The sequence below is a fragment of the Peromyscus eremicus genome, chromosome 12 (genome assembly GCF_949786415.1).
Source record: "Peromyscus eremicus chromosome 12, PerEre_H2_v1, whole genome shotgun sequence".
NCBI classification, from domain to species: Eukaryota; Metazoa; Chordata; class Mammalia; order Rodentia; family Cricetidae; genus Peromyscus; species Peromyscus eremicus.
Window position 1 is genome coordinate 78,003,782 of NC_081428.1, and position 18,642 is coordinate 78,022,423.

Below are 18,642 nucleotides of genomic sequence, written 5' to 3' on the forward strand. Positions count from 1 at the left end.
CTGTAGATAAAATAGTCTGGAAGATTTAGAATCATACCTTTTTCTTGAATCTCCAAGGCCTGGCACATTCCCAGAAGGACATGCATAACCTGCAGGAGTGCCTCTAAAATCTGTGACAGTCATGGGCACAAACAGTTAACAAAACTAGGTGAGTATTACAAAACTCACTCAAACTTCGAAGGAGCTCTAGACAATATCTTGACCAACCCTATCCATTCCCCCACAATAGCTGTGCCAGGAGCTAGCTGCTAACATCACAGTCAACCTTCCCCTAACCCTGGACCAGTGATGTCTTCCTGGGGCTTGTACCCACTGCTCTGGACCATTTTTCTTTCATTTTCTCTAAAGAGGTCTTCAGATTATCTCTTTTCCTGGCTAAAAGGGCTTAGTTCTTTTCAGTTTTACTGTATGACCATAATTTCGTGATACTATGTTATCTGCTTACCACTGTACAACAGCCTAATTTTTCTACACTTTACATGAAGTGTGGGATTCAGAATGCACACATGAATATTTTGGGGGATGCAGGAACTCACATTCATGGGAGTCTAGACTTTATTGTGTGAGCCATTAGGTTTTCTTTTTTCTTTTTTCTTTCTTTTTTTTTTTTTTTTTTCAGTTTTTCCCGACCAGGATTCTCCATGTAGTTTTGGTGCCTGTCCTGGATCTCTTTCTGTAGACTCACAGAGATCTGCCTGGCTCTGCCTCCCTAGTGCTGGGGTTAAAGGTGTGTGTCGCTGCCACCATCTGGCTGAGCCATTAGTTTTCAGTTTGTCTGTCTTTTGTGAACATGTCACATAGTTGGCTATGTAAGACATTTAAATTCTCTTCACACATGTTGGTGCTTTTTTCTTTCTTTCTACATGTTGTCCTTAAGCTATGAAACTTATACTTATGCAGTTGGTATTTTAACTTTTTGTTTGTAGTTCACTGGACTGGGATGCAAAGCCCAGACAAACAAAAAAAGAAACAGATGTGACAAGATTTGTTCATAAGTAGTCAACATTCCTATATTTCCCTAATATTAATAATACTACTAAAAGTGGTGGGGTAAGAAATAGCTCAGCAATTAAGAGCATTTTCTGTTCTTGCAGAGGAGTTTGGTTTGGCTCCCAGCATCCACATGGCAGTTCACAACTGTATGTAACTCCAGTTCTAGGGGATCCAAGATCCTCTTTTGGCCTCCAACGGCACCAGGTAGAGGCATGTGGTAAACATACACAGATCCAGGTAAAGCACTAATACACATAAGATAAAAATAAACGAATCCAGTGGGCATGAAAGTCATCTATGTTTTATACACTTTATAGACATTGCCTGACACAGTTTAATTCATTTGTGCTTTATACACTTTATACTCATAGCCTAGCATAGTTTTATTCAATGTTTTAAACGAGTCTGCATTTTGAATGCAATCCATTACATGCAGTGAGACATAGAATTTTCTACTTGTAGAATGACATTAGTGATCAAAATTTCAGATTATGGATTCTTTGTTTTGTGTTGTTTACTTATTATTTGTTTGTTTGTTTTGGGACAGGGTTTCTCTGTGTATCCCTGGCTGTCCTGGAACTTAATCTGTATAGATCACCTGCCTCTGTCTCCTGAGTGCTGGGATTAAAGGTGTGCACCACTACCATGCGGCTTTAGATTTTGTCTTTATTTATTTATTTATTTTTCCCCTCCTGTTTTTCGAGACAGGGTTTCTCTGTGTAGCTTTGCGCCTGTCCTGGATCTCGCTCTGTAGACCAGGCCGGCCTCGAACTCACAGAGAACCGCCTGCCTCTGCCTCCTGAGAGCTGGGATTAAAGGCATGCGCCACCACCGCCTGGCTAGATTTTGGATTCTTTACTAGAGACACTCAATCTGTACTTTTTCTAATTTCATTGTTGATCACATTATTTTGGCAAACATTATTCATAGATAAGGCCTTATTGTTTAATACCTTTAATCCCAGCAACCAGGAAAGAGGCTGGCAGTTACCTGTGAATTCCAAGCCAGTCCAGTCTACATAGTGAGACCCAGACCAGCCAGAGCTACCTAGATAGACCCTGCTTAAAACAAAACAAAACAAAAACAACAATAACAACAAAACCAAACAAACAAACCAACAAACCACCATGGGGATGGCTATTCTTGGTTGTCAACTTGACTACACTTAGAATTAACTAAAATCCAAGCAGCTGGATACACCTGTGAGGGATTATTCATAAATCATTTGAAATAGTAAGATCCACCTTGGATCTGGGCCACACCTTCTGCCGGCAGCCTATATAAAGGACAAGGAAAAAGGAAGCTCTTGCTCTTTGCCCGCTGCCCTCCCTCCCTCTCTGGCAAGTCCATTCCTTCATGGCATTAGAACCTACTTCTTTGAGATTCGTGGACCTTCTGTTGGAAAACAGCCACTGTTGGACTAGCTGGACCACAGCCTGAAGGCCACTCTAATAGATGCCCATTATATATCTATTCATTCTATCAGCTCTGTTCCTTTAGACCAGTGGGTCTCTGTTGTTTATGCTCTTGGGGGGGGGGGGTCCACCACTCAGCTCCCAAATAAATCATGTATATGAAGGCTTATTCTTTATTACAAATGCCTTAGCTTGGCTTGTTTCTTGCTAGCTTTACCTAACTTAATATCCCATCTAGCTTTTGCCTTTGGGCTTTTACCTTTCACTATTTTTATATAGTTTTCATTATTTCTTACTCTGTTGCTGGTTGTGTAGCTGGGTGGCTGACTTCTTGCATCCTCCTCCTTCTCTCGCTTCCTTCTTCCTCCTCCCAGATTTCTCCTTCTATTTATCCTCTCTGCCTGCCAGCCCCGCCTATTTCTCTTGCCTGCCTCATTATTGGCCATTTAGCTCTTTATTAGACCATCAGGTGTTTTAGACAGGCAAAGTATCACAGCTTCACAGAGTTAAATAAGCACAACATAAACAAAAGTAACACACTTTAAAATAATATTTCCCAACAGTTCTCAACCTTCCTAATGCGCGACCCTTTAATAAGTTCCTCATGTTGCAGTGACCGATCATAAAATTATCTTTATTGCTACTTCTTAACTATAATCTTACTACTGTTATGAATTGTAATATAAATATCTGTTTTCTCATGGTCTTAGGTGACCCCTATGAAAGGTCATTCTACTCCCAAGGCGGTCATAACCCACAGGTCCAGAACCACCGCTTTAGAGAACCCTAATACAGACTTTGGTACCAGGAGTGGTTCTAGAACAACAGAAGTATAAGGGTGGATTTCTTAAGTATCTGGAATAGGCATTCCAATTTGCTGCCACCTATAGTTACTGAAGTCTTTCCTAGAAGCTTGGAGTATTGAAAGCCTATAATGTGAATTATATTACAGGAGACAAACGCATCTGATTATCCTGATTCACCAACTGTGAGAGGTAATGGTGACTCTGTATATAAAACTTTGGACAGTTTGTAGGAAAATAAGAAAACTGAAACCGACTGGTTGCTTCTAGCATCTCTGGATAAATTGGCAAAGGAAAAGAAGCTTTGAGGTAAAATTAACCAACTTCTAACATCTCAGAATAGTGAAGGACAACAATGAATGCAGTGATAAAATTGACCAGCTCCAGATGTGCATTTAACAGTCCAAAGCAGTGGTTCTCAACCTGTGAGTCATGACTTCTGGTATGAAATGACCCTTCTGCACAGGAGTTGCAATTGGATATCCTGCATATCAGATATTTACATTTACAATTCATAACAGTAGCAAAATTATAGTTATGAAGTAACAATGAAAATAATTTTATGGTTGGAGGTCACCACAACACGAGGAACTGTATTAAAGGGTCATAGCACTGGGAATGTTGAGAATTGATCTAAAGGTTTCTTAGTGTGCCCTGGAAGAGAATCTTCTCTCCAGCAGCCACAGAGCTCAAGTTGCTCTGTGGAAAATCAAACTGAAGCCCTCATGATAAGGTTGGCATAATTACAACCAAATTAAAGTGCTGTGGATATCGTTCTGTATAAATAAAACACTGATTGGCCAGTGGCCAGGCAGGAAGTATAGGCGGGACAAGGAGAGAGGAGAATTCTGGGAAGCAGAAGGCTGAGGGAGACACTGCCAGACGCCGCCATGACTAGCAGCATGTGAAGATGCCGGTAAGCCACGAGCCACATGGCAAGGTATAGATTTATAGAAAAGGATTAATTTAAGATAAAAGAACAGTTAGCAAGAAGTCTGGTACGGCCATACAGTTTGTATGCAATATAAGTCTCTGTGTTTACTTGGTCGGGTCTGAGCAGCTGTGGGACTGGTGGGTGACAGAGATTTGTCCTGACTGTGGGCCAGGCAGGAAAACTCTAGCTACATTAAAGTCCCAGCCTCAGAAGGTGCTGGCAGTTAAAGTAAGGGCACTAATTAGAAAAGAATGGGACCCTGTAATTTGGAATGGAGATGTATAGGAGAACCCTATTGAAACTGAGAACTTGAACCCTCGGACTCTCAAGCGTTTATCTCACCCGAGGAAGAAGTCTCTCCACCCTCAGCAGATGTACTCCCACCCCAACCCTTGAAATATTGCCTTTTCCACCTTTGACTGAGGAAATTAATCCTTCAATGTCTGCTAAACCAGCAGTGACTTTCTCTGAAGGAAATGCCAGGCAAGGCAACACTGATGTCCCTCAGGGCCCACCTACAGTTGCCTCTAGATCTATAACCAGAGTAAAGGCTAAGGGGCTCCTTGAGGGGAGATAAAATGTAGTCCACAAAGAAGTGAGCTATACTACTACTATTAAAGAGCTTAATGAGTTTGCTAATTCATTCAAGCAGAAGTCTGGGTAATGTTAGGTCTCAGGTAGTCCAACAGCCAGTCCAAATATCCAGAAATGAGCATAAATTGGACTATAGGAGGATTTCTTGAGGTTAGATAAAAGCTAGCATTTCCCAAGAACTGGTGAAATTGGTTCCCATTTCCCAAAAGGAGTCATTTCCTTTACATATGGCTACCTGTGGTGCCTATTAGCATATCCAAGTCCATTCTTGCTCCAGGCTTCCTCAGTACCAAGAGTGCCTGTTATACACGTCAACGTCCATGCCAGCATCCCTCTCACCTCCTCTTCTACCCCAATTCCCTGCAGCTCAAGGGCTTCTCACCCCATAGCTACTCATCCTTCCTATAACCCTGCAATTCTCACATGTGTTCTCCATTCCCTGTTACTCTCCACTTTCTCAGAGTCCTGGATGAATACGCCTGCTCTCTCCTGTTCTCTCTCTCTCCCCTTCTCTAACAGGGGACATGTGTGAGAATGGATCTTTTTTTTTTTTTTTCTTTAGGAGAAGGAAGAGGGGAGAGGGGAGGAGAAAGGACAGGAGAGGGGAGAGGAGAGATGAGAGGGGGAGGGAGAAGAATTGAGGTGGGAGAGGAGGGAGGGAGAGGAGAGGAGAGGAGAGAGGGACAGGGCGAGAGCAGAGCAAGCGCAAGAGCGTGAGAATGGATCTTAGGGGTGAGGGATAATGATGGAAGGAACGTAAAACTGGACCAGAACGAGTTTATTGATATGGACCCACTGAGGGAGATTCTAGGTTTAACGTGGAAGCTCACACAGCTAAAAAAGGAATCAAAAGTTTGTTTGAATGGTTGGCTGAAGCATTTGTCAGAAGACGGCCTCCTGAAAATGAGTGGAGATGCCTGGTATCTCTTGGCTTACTGTTGGCAAAGGGATCTGAAGGCTCAGGGAAGTTGCAGAGCAAGAGTGGGTACCGGAGGTTGACCTCTGACCTACACATGCACACACATATGCTACGGAAGGAAATATGATTATATATGTTGGCAACTGAAACCAGAAAAGCCTCAAAGAAAAAAGGTTCAAATGAAAAAAAACTTTTCTTCTATGAAGGCTGGGGAGATTGCCCAGTGGTTAGCTGAGTACAATTCCAGTGTGAGGACTGAAGTTTTAGTTCCCAGAAACCCATCTAAATGCCTGGTGGGTATGGCTGCCCATCTGTAACTTCAGCTTTGGAAGTTAACAAGGGACTGAATCACCAGAACAAGATAGCTAGCAAAACTAGCCATACCTGTGGGCTCTAAATCTGACTGAGAATGGATAAGGTGGAAGAGCAAGCCGGCTCCCACCTTTAATCCCAGAGGCAAGCGGATCTCTGTGAGTTCGAGGCCAGCTTGGTCTACAAAGTGAGTTCTAGGACAACCAGAGCTCCAGAGAAACCCCATCTCGAAAAGCCAAAAAACACCCCCCCCAAAAAAAAAAGTGCTGGGGAGCAATGGAGGATGATCTTCACACCAACCTCAGGCCTCCACGTGCAAGTGCACACAGGAGAGCACACGTGCACCTACATCACATCCACACATACACGAGCAGAAAAATAAAAAGGGAAAGTTCTCTTCTACAAGCAACTTCAATCAAGAAGTTTCCTCGAGGAGGAAAGTGGCCACCTCTGCCGTTTTCTGCCCACTTCACACGTGATACACTGGATGAGGCAATGCTCGTGAGATCCTAAAATACACCCAAGACCTCACAGTTGAAAAGTACTGCTATTGGTTGCATCAAATAAAGGGGCCAGGGAGATGGTCGAGTGGGTAAAAGTGTATGTTGTGAAAGCAGTAAGATAGGAGTTGAAATTGCCAGCACCCATAGAAAAGCCAGGGAGTACTGTGTACTGCCTGCAACCCCAGCTTTGGGGTGTGCAAACGGGTGACTCACTGGCACTTCACTGGCCAGTCTAGCTCAAACAGTGAGCTTCAGGCTCAGTGAGAGACCCTGTTGTGGAATGTTAGTTTAAGAGGCGCTACATCTGTTCATGCTGTGGAACACTTGTTTAATGATGCAAAGATGTGTTGCAGTCTTTTATGTTGCGTTTGTTTAACTCTGTAAAGCTGTGTAACTTTGCCTGTCTAAAACACCTGATGGTCTAATGAAGAGCTAAACGGCCAATAGCAAAGCAGGAGAAAGGATAGTGGGGCTGGCAACAGAGAGAATAAATAGAAGGAGAAATCTGGGAGGAGAGAGGAGGAGCAAGAACAAGGAGAGGAGGACGCTAGGGGACAGCCAGCCAGCCACCCAGCCACCCAGCCACCCAGCCACCCAGCCACCCAACCACCCAGCCACCCAGCCACCCAGCCACCCAGCCACCCAGCCACCCAACCACCCAGCCACCCAGCCACCCAGCCACCCAGCCACCCAGCCACCCAGCCACCCAGCCACCCAGCCAGCCAGCCACCCAGCCAGCCAGCCACCCAGCCACCCAGCCACCCAGCCACCCAGCCACCCAGCCACCCAGCCACCCAGCCACCCAGCCACCCAGCCACCCAGCCAGCCAGCCACCCAGCCAGCCAGCCACCCAGCCAGCCAGCCACACAGCCACCCAGCCACCCAGCCACCCAGCCACCCAGCCACCCAGCCACCCAGCCACCCAGCCACCCAGCCACCCAGCCACCCAACCACCCAGCCACCCAGCCACCCAGCCACCCAGCCACCCAGCCAGCCATGAAATAAGAGTGAAAGGAAGACTTACAGAACTAAGTGTAGCCGGAAGTTTCTCCCATCCTGCAGGGCCCGCAGTTGGAAAGAATCTCTGCCACCCCTGTCCCACAGCCACTTGGTCCCAAGTAAACACAGAGGCTCATACAAACTGTATGGCCTATGGGTCAGGTTATATTAGCTAGCTCTTTCATCGTGAATTAACCTATTTCTGTAAATCCATATGTTGCCACGTGGCTGTGGTGTCACTGGTCTGCTGACGGCTTGTTGCTCCTTTGGCGGTAGGCTCTCATCTCTCCAACTCTACCCTTCCTCGTCTTTAGTTTGAATGTACTACCTAACCTTATCCTGCGCTGCCATAGGCCAGTGCAGCTTTATCTATCAACCAATCAGAGCAACACATACTCACAGTGTACAGAAAGACATCCCATAGCAGGTAAGAGAAAGGTAAAAGCCCAGAGGCAAAAGGTAGACAGGAAAATTTAAGTTAAGGAAAGTTGGCTAAAAATAAGCCAAGCTAAGGCCGGGCTTCCATAAGAAAGACTAAGACTCTGTGTGTATTTATTTGGGAGCTGTATGGCAGACCCCCAAAGAGTAAAGAGTAATAAAACAACCAACAAGACCCTGTTTCAAAAAGGTGGAAAGGGGCTGGAGATTCAGCTCAGTGGTAAAGTGACTGGGAAGTACAAGGCCTTGGGTTAAGTCCGCAGCATCAGAATAGACAGAAAGACAGACAGGTAGGTAGATAGATAAGGAATTTTACACACATGGTTGAAGAGCTCAAGAGGGACACCTGAAGTCCTCCTCTGGCCTCTGCATGTATATACACATGTGTAACAATACATATACATGCACACACAAATAGTACCAAATAAAATCAACACAACCCAATCATGCTTCACACCCTCTTTCTATCATTCTGGGGTTCTTTTCTTTCTTTCTTTTTTTCTTCTTCTCTCTCTCTCTCTCTCTCTCTCTCTCTCTCTCTCTCTTTTTTTGGGGGGGGGGTTTGAGACAGGGTTTCTCTATGTTTCTTTGGTGCCTGTACTGGATCTCACTCTGTAGCCCAGGCTGGCCTCGAACTCACAGAGATCCGCCTGCCTCTGCCTCCCAAGTGCTGGGATTAAAGGCGTGCACCACCACCCGGCTCTGGGGTCCTTGTCAATTAGCATCCGGGCACCACAGTCATCAGACACTTACCTCATCCCTCAGGGAGGGGTCCCTGTAAGCCACATCAGACAGCAAGGTGACCAGACAGAAGCTAAAGCTCTCCGCAACTGGGAGGTTACCTGGAAGACACAAGGCCCGAACAGGTCAAACCCAGACACCTGGCTCAGCACGCTCCTTTCCTCACACAGCCCGCCAAAGGACCCGCTTCAGTGAGGTAAGAAAGCAGAGGTGGTGGCTGAAGCCTGGACCCCAACATTTAGGCAGCAGACAAGAAAATCAGAAGCTCAAAGTTATTCTCACCACATAGGGAATTCGAGGCCTGGCTGGGACACATGAGACTCCAACTCCAAAACAAACACACAACAAGAAAGAGCTAAAAGAAGGAAAGGCTGGGTCTGCCGAGCTTCTCTCCTATCCCTCGTCACAGACTTCTGCATTAAGTTTTAGTTGTGGGTTTTGTTTTTGTTTTTTTCAAGACAGGGTTTCCTTGTGTAGCCCTGACTGTCCTGGAACTCATTCTGTAGACCAGGCTGGCCTCGAACTCACAGAGATCCGCCTGCCTTTGCCTCCCAAGTGCTGGGATTAAAGGCGTGCGCCATCACTGCCCAGTTAATTTTTAGTTGTTTTTAATTACACTTACTTTGTGTATGGTGTGTGAGAGAGAGACACACACACACACATAAGTGAGTGACAGCATGTGTGTGGAGGTCAGGGGACAACTGCAGTCAGCTCTTTCCTTCCGTCACGTGGGTCCCAGGGACTGAACTCTTGTGTTTTGTGGTGTGTGCGTGAGGCTGCACGTGCCACAGCATCTGTGTGGAGGTTGGGAGATGATCTCAGGTGCGGGTCTTTACCTTTCAGCTTGCTTACGTTCTTTTCTGTCGTGTTGTGCTGCGTCCTCCAGCAGAGCTGGACTGCAAACTTCCCAGGACCCCTCTCCAGCTCCTGCCGTGCTGTAGAAGTGCTGAGATCTCTGGGACCTGACTGACCAAATCCAGCTTCCACACTGATTCTATGGTCTGAACTCAGGACATCGGGCTTGTGTGGCCACCTCCCTGGCCCAACCTTGAACTTATGATCTTCCTGCCTCTACCTCCTAAGTATTGGGATTACAAATTTGGTAATGGGATTATTGGTAATGGATTCTTAGTTCCATGCCTCGTTCATGTGGTGCTGGAGACCAAACCCAGGGCTTCAAGCATACTGGAGGCAAGCATTCTAACAAGTGAGCTATATCTTCAACCCAAGAAGTAAATCTAAATGGAGTATAAGCAACAGCACGTGAACACTAACCGTCAAATACATGTTCGTATCACTTTACCGGAATGAGACAGACAGACAGAGCATGCGTGCATGTTGTGCTGGAGCCAGCACCCAGAGTTTCAGAGCCGGGGACTGCACTCTGGACGACTGAACCATGCACCCCAGGCCTGGACTTTTAAGTCCTTCGCAAACACCCTAACAGCAGGGCAATTCCTCAAAGCAACTACGGCTGGGAAGAGTACCTCATCTAAAGCACCCAAAGCTACACATATGCAGCCTTTCTGTTGAGCACACCTTCAAATGTTAGAACTGCCACGCTGCTCCAATCATGATGGTCATGAATCATGTGATCAATCCTAATACTGAATCAGAGACATGAGTACCCACTTTTTCTAAGCCAGGCAGTGGTGGCACACACTTTTAATTCCAGGTACAAGGGAGGCAGAGCAGGCAGATATCTGCGTTGGAGGCTAGCTTGGTCTATAAGAGCGAGTTCCAGGATAGCCAGGGCTGCTACACAGAGAAACCTTGTCTCGAAAAACAAAAATAAAACCAAAAAAAAAAAAAAGTACCCAATTTTCACGGATATTCTTAGTATATGGCAGTATACAGTATACGGCAGAAGATTATTAGAATTTTAAAATGCCACCCAGGTAGCTCTGAAACTTACGTGTGCATCAAAATCACTTTGGCGTTTATTACAATTTAGACCATCCACTTTGGGAACCACCACTCTAGATTTAGCAGCCTAAGTTCTACTGCCTTTCAAAAAAAGGGGAAGGGGAGCAGCTTGGGACGTGGGTCACTGAGTACCGTGCCAAGCATGAGGACCTAAGTTTGATCCCTAGCAACCACATGAAAAGCCAGGCATGGCGGCACACACTTGCAGACTCGGTGCCAGCGAGGCAGAGGCAAGGGACAGAAGGGTCCCTAGGGCTTGCTGGCCAGCCAGCCTGGTCTACTTGTTGAGTTCCAGGATGATGAGAGCCTGCCTATCAACACATACACATACACACACACCAACACATAGACAGACAGACAGACAGACAGACAGACACACACACACACACACACACACACACACACACCACCAACACATAGACAGACACACACACACACACCCAGTGGTGGAGCACATATTTAGCATGCATAGGGCCCTGGGTTCAGTCCCCAGTTCACACACAAATTCTATAAATTTATATATTTTTAACATTATTTCAAACATGTCAAAACTTTCATTCTAACATGAATCTTTTATATACATAAAAGTGGTTTTATATAGAAGTTTTATTTATTAGCCCTAAATTATACATATATGTGTGCACATTAGAGCAGCTACCTGAGGAATTCGGGGGAGGAGGAGATAATAATGATGATTGTTAGGTCTCAGAGACCCGGGGCGGTAAGAGTGCATCCTGCCTTTGCAGGGGACCCAAGTGTGCATCCAAGCATCTGCCCAGCTCACAACAGCTCCAGGATATCTGACACCCTCTTGTGGACTCTGCGGGCACTGCACTCCCATTTACATACCCACACAGACACAGTCATATATAGATAATTAAAAATAAAAAATTTTAAAAAAGAACACCAAGCCCGGTGGTGGTGGTGGTGGTGGCGGCGGTGGCAACGGCGCACGCCTTTAATCCCAGTTCATATTACAGAGAGAGTTCCAGGAAAGGTGCCAAAGCTACACAGAGAAACCTTGTCTCGAAAAAAAAAAAAAAAAAAAAAAAAAAAGAACACCAATGGCTTCAGTTATAAGGTAACAGTTATAGATATAGACTTCTGTTAATTATGGTCCTTTGAATTGTGGAAACACTCATAACTTAAGGAGTCAGTTCTAGGCATGGTGGGTAACCAAAAGGGCTGAAAACCCACAGATCAGGAGGTGTACAGGCACAGTCAGGATGTTTGTGACAGCAGCAAATTGGCTTTAGCAGAGTGAGCCCCTTAACAAGTTAGGCAGCATCACCTATTGAGAAAAAAAGTCTTCGTTACAGATACCAACCCACCATGATACATCCAAAGGTTTTATATACAGCACTACAGAGCTAGATTCCAAAGAAACTTCAGTTTTATGTATCAGGAATCCTAAAATGCTGGAGGTGTTCCAAGCAGACTTGGGAGTTTCAGGGTATCAGTACACACAAACATCAGTGTGGTAGCTAACAAACGTGGTGCACAGTGGGTCTATAAGACTATTTCACAAAGAAGGAGGAAAGCAGGAAAAGGAGGCAGCAGGTACATGTGGGACAAGGGCTGTGACTCCCTCTGATACCTCCTAGCCCTCAAAATTTAAAATACCAGTTAAAAAAGAAATGCGTATGAATTCATTCCATTTCTTTCTTTCCTTTTTTTATTTGTTTGTTATTTATTTATTATGTATACAGTGTTCTACCTGCATGTACACCTGCATGCCAGAGGGCACCAAATCTCATTATAGATGGTTGTGAGCCACCATGTGTTGCTTGGAATTGAACTCAGGACCTCTGGAAGAGCAGCCAGTGCTCTTAACCTCTGAGCCATCTCTCCAGACCCCCAGCTCCCTCTTCTCATGTGATGCACAGATATACATTCCAGCAAAACATACACATAAAATAAATAAACTCGATAAAACTATTTCTAGTAAACAATTATGGTTATGTTCCCAATGTCCATTCACCCTTTGAAATAGCAGCAGCATCCTGTGGAGAACTGACCTTTCTCTAGGAAAGAATTTATAAGCTCAAGGGCAAACGGTTGGTTTGGGAATGGACCAATGACAGAACTGACTCATTTCCAGAAGAGTGCAGGGGAAAGCTGTAGGCTGAGCATCCTTCCCCTTGACCATGGGTTCTGGCGAGCAGTGAGTCAGGTCGGTCACACTGCTCCAGGAACTGAAGCTGTCCCACACCTCCTGGGACCAGCCAGAAGCAGCCTGATTTCCACGTTTGCCTGGTTTCTTTGTTTCTTTCTCTTTTCTTTTCTTTTTTTGCATTCAGGATAAACATATGAAATTACCTCTGCCTTTCCGAGCTGTGCTTTCTTCAACCCAATACACTTTTGGAAGACCTCTGAGAAGTCGAAGAAGATAAGGAACAACACAGTCTTTGTGCTAAAAAACAAACAAAAATTTTTATTTAGTAAGTGACTAGTAGGCGTTTTCACATAGACTAAGCTACCTAGATCTAAGAAGCTCAGATTCTCCAGGGACAGCATAAAGCAGGAGATCCCATGGTATCACCCTTCCTATCTCTATACATCACAGTCCAGAAGATGTCACAGTGTTCCACAGGACACAAACACACCCTACCGCGTGTAATGTGCAGCCTAGTGGACTTCCCTGAGGGAAAGGCCCCTAGAAGTCCCTCCCCAGAAGATACTCACAAGCAAGTTTTATCGAGTTTATTGCTGTTAAATTTCAATTAAACTCCTAGTTTCAGTGACTGGGGTACAAATTGCCCAAAGCCACCCATAGATCCTAAACTGAGGTTCTTGGGATCAAAGTGACATTCACAGCATGAACTTCTGGACTCAATACTCTTCACTTCTTATTCCTTGTTTTCCTTCTCCTTCTGTTAAATTCTGTGCTTATTTTCCCTTTTAGTCCTTGAAAGCTGAGCATCAGATTTAAATGAAAGAAACTGCTTTCATTTCTTTTATTCTATCTATCTGTCTGTCTGTCTGTCTGTCTATGTATCTATGTATCTATCTGTCTGTCTATCTATCTATCTATCTATCTATCTATCTATCTATCTATCTATCTATCTATCTATCTTTAAGGACAGGTGTCACTGTGTAGTCCTGGATAGCCTGGAATGCTATGTAGACCAGGCTAGGCTTGAACTAAGGGAGATTCCCTTGCCTCTGCCTCCCAAGTGCTGCGATTTCAGATGTGAACCACCACCCTAGAGTGGTGCTCAGCTTTCAAGCCTCTCCATTTGATGCCCAATGAAATAGAGACAGTGATCATTCTAAGCTGGGTCTAAATGAAGATTTATAAGAACAAAGGAAAACATCTGTAAATGATAAAAGGCAGTGGCTAGAACATCTGTCTAGGATTCTAAAACTCCAAAGGGCTGCACTGTATTGCCTTCTGAAGAAAGCCTAGGCTCCTCCCTACATACCGGAGAGGCTTTAGTAGTACATAGTAAATAAACCACCTCCACTACTATGGACGCAACTGGAGAGACATGAAGGCAGCCAGTGCATCCTGGATGGAGTCATGCAATACAAACGGGAAGTGAACCACGATAAAGACATGATCCCTTGGCCTTCTCTGCGTCTGTTAAAGCATGCTGGGTTCCATCTGTATCCAAAACTCCAAAGGTGGAACCAGCAGTTCAGCTAAGTTGTCATGTGCCATCTGACACATCCTTATGTAGAATCCAAATGCATGAAAGGTAGTTTGTACTTATTTCTTCCTTCCGCTCTTAGAAAAGTCAAGTGTATGTTTGGGATTTACAAGCAACACATATGTCAAAGGTATTTTAAAGTAATACATATTTAAACAGCAGCAGTTTAGAAACTAGAATGGCTGAGGGTGCAGGTGAATGGTGCAATGCTTGCCCAGCATGTGCAAAGGCCCAGAGTTCGGGGACAAATAGTGAGAAAAAAGTCAAATACCCAGTGAAAAATGTGGCTCTGCTTTCTCCTCAGCATCGTTGGCTGCACTGGCCCACAAGGGTGGAGGGAGCAGAGTCAGGGACAGGATTAGGATGGCTGTGGGTCCAACAGAGACAGACCTCTGGGAGATAGACTTCAGGGAATCAGCGCAACTTTACTCCAGAATATAAGGAATATACAGGATTGGGGAGCTTGGGGACAAACCCTAATTTGCATTAAGTGGCAGGTCTTATCACAAGGCTCCGTATGTGGCAGTAGGTCCTATAGCAGAGCTCCTAGCACAAGTCTTCCAGCAGGAATCTGTGCCAAGGGTCAAGTTAAAGATAAATCAGGCATCTGGCTTAGAAACAGCTTTTACATCAGGTCATTCCTCTTGGACCAGGGACGTTCTCCAGATAAGGGCAGGTAGAGGCAGGAAGTTTTGCTGGGGAGGGAGGGAGTTTCCATGTTGCTGAACTTTTGGGAAAAGCTGCCAGGCCATGAGAGACTGCAACCTCGACCAGCCAGCAAGGTCTTCCAACAGAAAAATATAAAAGGGTGCATGAGCATGCCTGAAATCTCAGCAGTGGAGAAACAGGCAGGAGAACCCTACCATGTTCAAGGCCAGCCTAGTCCACATAGCTGGTTCTAGGCAAGTCTTTACTAACAACCTAAGCCAGGGATATACGAGAAGACTGTTTCATAAAACAAAATAAATAATAAGTAGTGCTTATTGGAATATAATTTCTAGGAAGTACAGGCTAATGGTTTTAGATAAATATTCAAATACATAACGTTATTTTCCTGACAGAACAATTAAACTTAGAATTCAAAAATAGTATCTAAAGATGATAAACAACATATAAATGAATTAGAATTGATATCTAATGATCAAGAATTTGCTTCAATTAGCACTGGCAATTATTAAAAAAAGTGAAACAACAGTACACAATTTTGCATTGTAGCAAGAAGGCTGGGTTTTAATCCCTATCAAAATACTACTAGTATGTACTCAAATTTTATTTCTAATCAGTTTTGATAAAGATGGTCTCATATGACTGATAAACTGTATGACTGATGAACATTTTATCTGCTACTAAAAAGCAAGCCTACTTTGTAAAATATGCAATTATATCTCAAAAGAATTTTATCTTACTTATACTCCACAATTTTAAAAAAATTAAAAACCTTTATTATTTATTTTACAACACTTTTTTTAAAATTTATTTATTATGTATACAGTGTTCTGTTTGCATGTATTCCTGCAGGCCAGAAGAGGGAGCCAGATCTCATTACAGATGGTTGTGAGCCACCATGTGGGTGCTGGGAATTGAACTCAGGTCCTCTGGAAGAACGGCCAGTGTTCTTAACCTCTGAGCCGTCTCTCCAGCCCTATTTTACAACACATTTTTAAAGAATCAGTAATTTGGCTGGGCATGGTGACACATGCCTTTATTCTCAGTACTGAGAGGCAGAGGCAGGCAGATCTCCGTGAGTTTGAGGCAGCTTGGGCTACACAGTTAATCCCAGGCCCACCAGGCTATGGAGAGAGATTCTGCCTCAAACTAAAAGAACAAACAATTCGGTGAGTTCCTAGGTGCTCCATGCCACTGTCCGATCTACGTTGTCCCACTCCTCGTCTTACTGCTTTGATTAGGTTGGAAGTACACTCCTAGTACTATACCACTAGGTAAATAGACACAACACCAACGCAGATTCTCATTACACCCCCTTCACACTAAAGAATTATAAACATAGTGAAGACCCACCTGAAGATCAGATTCAATGAGAAAAATGCCCAGTGCAATCACTGCATCTCGCCGTCTTTCATCCAGTTGGAAGATTCCATGGAAATCTACTGGGCACATGCAAAGCAGCTTCTGGACCTAGAAAATAAGATTTAAAAACAAAACACAAAGGGCTGAAGGTACGGCTCGGCAGTTAAGAGCACATACTGCTCTTTCAGAGGACCTGAGTCTGCCTGTAACTCTGGTTTCAGGGGATCCAACTCCTCTGGCTTTTGCAGACACCTGCACATACCTATACACATACATACAGAAACTTAAAAATAATAAAATTAAGTCTTTAACAAAACACAAGGCTGGAGAAATAGCTCAGTAGTAAAGAACACTTATTACTCTTGCAGAGGACCTGAATTAGGTTTCTCAGTGCCCACATGATGGCTCAGAACTGTCTGTTGATATAGGAATATATTCCATAGAAATGATAGGATAAAAACATAGATTATTGTATCCACTCTGAAAAGAAAAAGAGAGAGACTATGGATATGATAAGGCAAAAAGGAAGATGACTGAATCTACTAAAAAAAAAAGGAGATTAAAAAATAGCAGAATAAAAGGGTAGATTATTGAATCTATTCTGAAAAGAAAAAAGGATCATATGGACATGATAAGATTAAAAAGGTAGATTATTGAATCTATTTTTAAAAAGCAACTACTAGTTTTAAATATTTTACATTGGATTGGATTTTTGTATATTGTATACAAATTTTGTATATTGATACAAATTTGAGATTGATTTTGTTAGAACATACTGTACATATACTTCTAATCTTGTTCAAGGTATTGTACCTATACAGTTCATTTAACAATGTAATGCAAATTGCTAATCCTGGAAAGTTATTATTACCAACTATTTAGGATAATAAAGAAATGCAGGTTAGTAGTTAGTCACCTATTACAATCAAACTCGTAGTCAGGTTAGGTATGTTTTCAAGGTCAAACAGAAATATATTTTAGATAGGTCATCTTCAAACACTTCAGAGATCTGCAAAATATGGTATTTAAGATGTTTTAATAACATAGATTTTTTTTATGACAACGAGACATGTCTGCTTCTGGCAGCACCAATCTACTTCAGAGAAGATGATGGGCATCGAAGAAACTCTATATGGAGTTGACTTTCTTTGTGGCAAGTTAGCCACTGGGCAAGAAAGTGCCCTTGCCTTGACTGCTGAGAGTATGCTGTCCAAAATGGACAAGCAGGACACAAAAGAAAGGACTGCTGATCCCTGCCAAGACAAGGTAAGAAGGCCCTTCAGAAAATCCTGCTTCACAGATGAGTCTGTCAGATATGCTAGGCCTATAGGCTGAAGATGGATGCCCCAACATTGCAGAGAAATCTTGGGTGACAGGCAGCCAGCTGTTTCTGTCATTTCTCACATTTTTGGAAGTTGCTTGCCTGCACTTCCTGTTTACTCAGGTAATATTATTTCCATCTCAGGTCTCTGAGGGAGTTGAAGATTAGATAGTTATAGTTATAGTTTTCCTTGTTAAGAAATTTAGAAAAGAAACTCACTAAAGAGGTGTAAAGCATATAAGTTTGAAAGACATCAAAAGATAGTTTTCGGTTGGTAATATAAGTTAGAATAGAAAGTGAATTAGGTACAACATTTTGGACTCACCAAAATAGGATAAATAATAAAGCATTTTCTCTGAATCTGTCAAATGTTTATGGACTGGACATTGTTGATGTAATTCTTTTTTTTTCTTTCTTTCTTTCTTTTTTTTTCTTTTTCTTTTTTTTTTGGGGGGGGGGACAGGGTTTTGTAGCTAGAGTTTTCCTGCCTGGCCCACAGCCGCTCAGACCCAACCAAGTAAACACAGAGACTTATATTGCTTACAAACTGTATGGCCATGGCAGGCTTCTTGCTATCTAGTTCTTACATCTTAAATTAATCCATTTCTATAAATATATACCTTGCCACGTGGCTTGTGGCTTACCAGCATCTTCACATGTTGCTTGTCATGGCGGCTGGCAGTGTCTCCCTCCGCCTTCCTGTTCTCTCCTTTCTCCTCTCTGTTAGTCCCGCCCATACTTCCTGCCTGGCCACTGGCCAATCAGTGTTTTATTTATTGACCAGAGGACACATTTGACATACAGACCATCCCACAGCAGGGTTTCTCTGTGAAACAGTTCTGGCTGTCCTGGAACTCACTCTGTAGACCAGGCCGGCCTCAACTCACAGAGATCCATCTGCCTCTGCCTCCCAAGTGCTGGGATTAAAGGCTCGCGCCACCACCGCCTGACTGTTAATGTAATTCTTGACTATATGTATTATTTGTACTTATTGTACATAGTTTTTCTTATATTAGTTATAACTTTCTTTTATTATTTTAGACAAAAAAGGGGAAATATGGTG

At 43.6% G+C, this 18,642-nt stretch overlaps 1 protein-coding gene across 1 annotated transcript in view; it reads right to left on the reverse strand.

Annotated features, from left to right (window-relative positions):
* Window positions 1-18,642, reverse strand: part of Pi4ka (phosphatidylinositol 4-kinase alpha) — a 121,949-nt gene that overhangs the window by 77,243 nt on the left and 26,064 nt on the right. The window contains exons 2-5 of the mRNA XM_059277046.1: window positions 16,250-16,366; window positions 12,897-12,990; window positions 8,664-8,752; window positions 38-110 (exon numbers count right to left, since the gene is read on the reverse strand). Coding sequence (XP_059133029.1) covers window positions 38-110; window positions 8,664-8,752; window positions 12,897-12,990; window positions 16,250-16,366 — 373 coding nt within the window. The remainder of the gene's footprint in view (window positions 1-37; window positions 111-8,663; window positions 8,753-12,896; window positions 12,991-16,249; window positions 16,367-18,642) is intronic.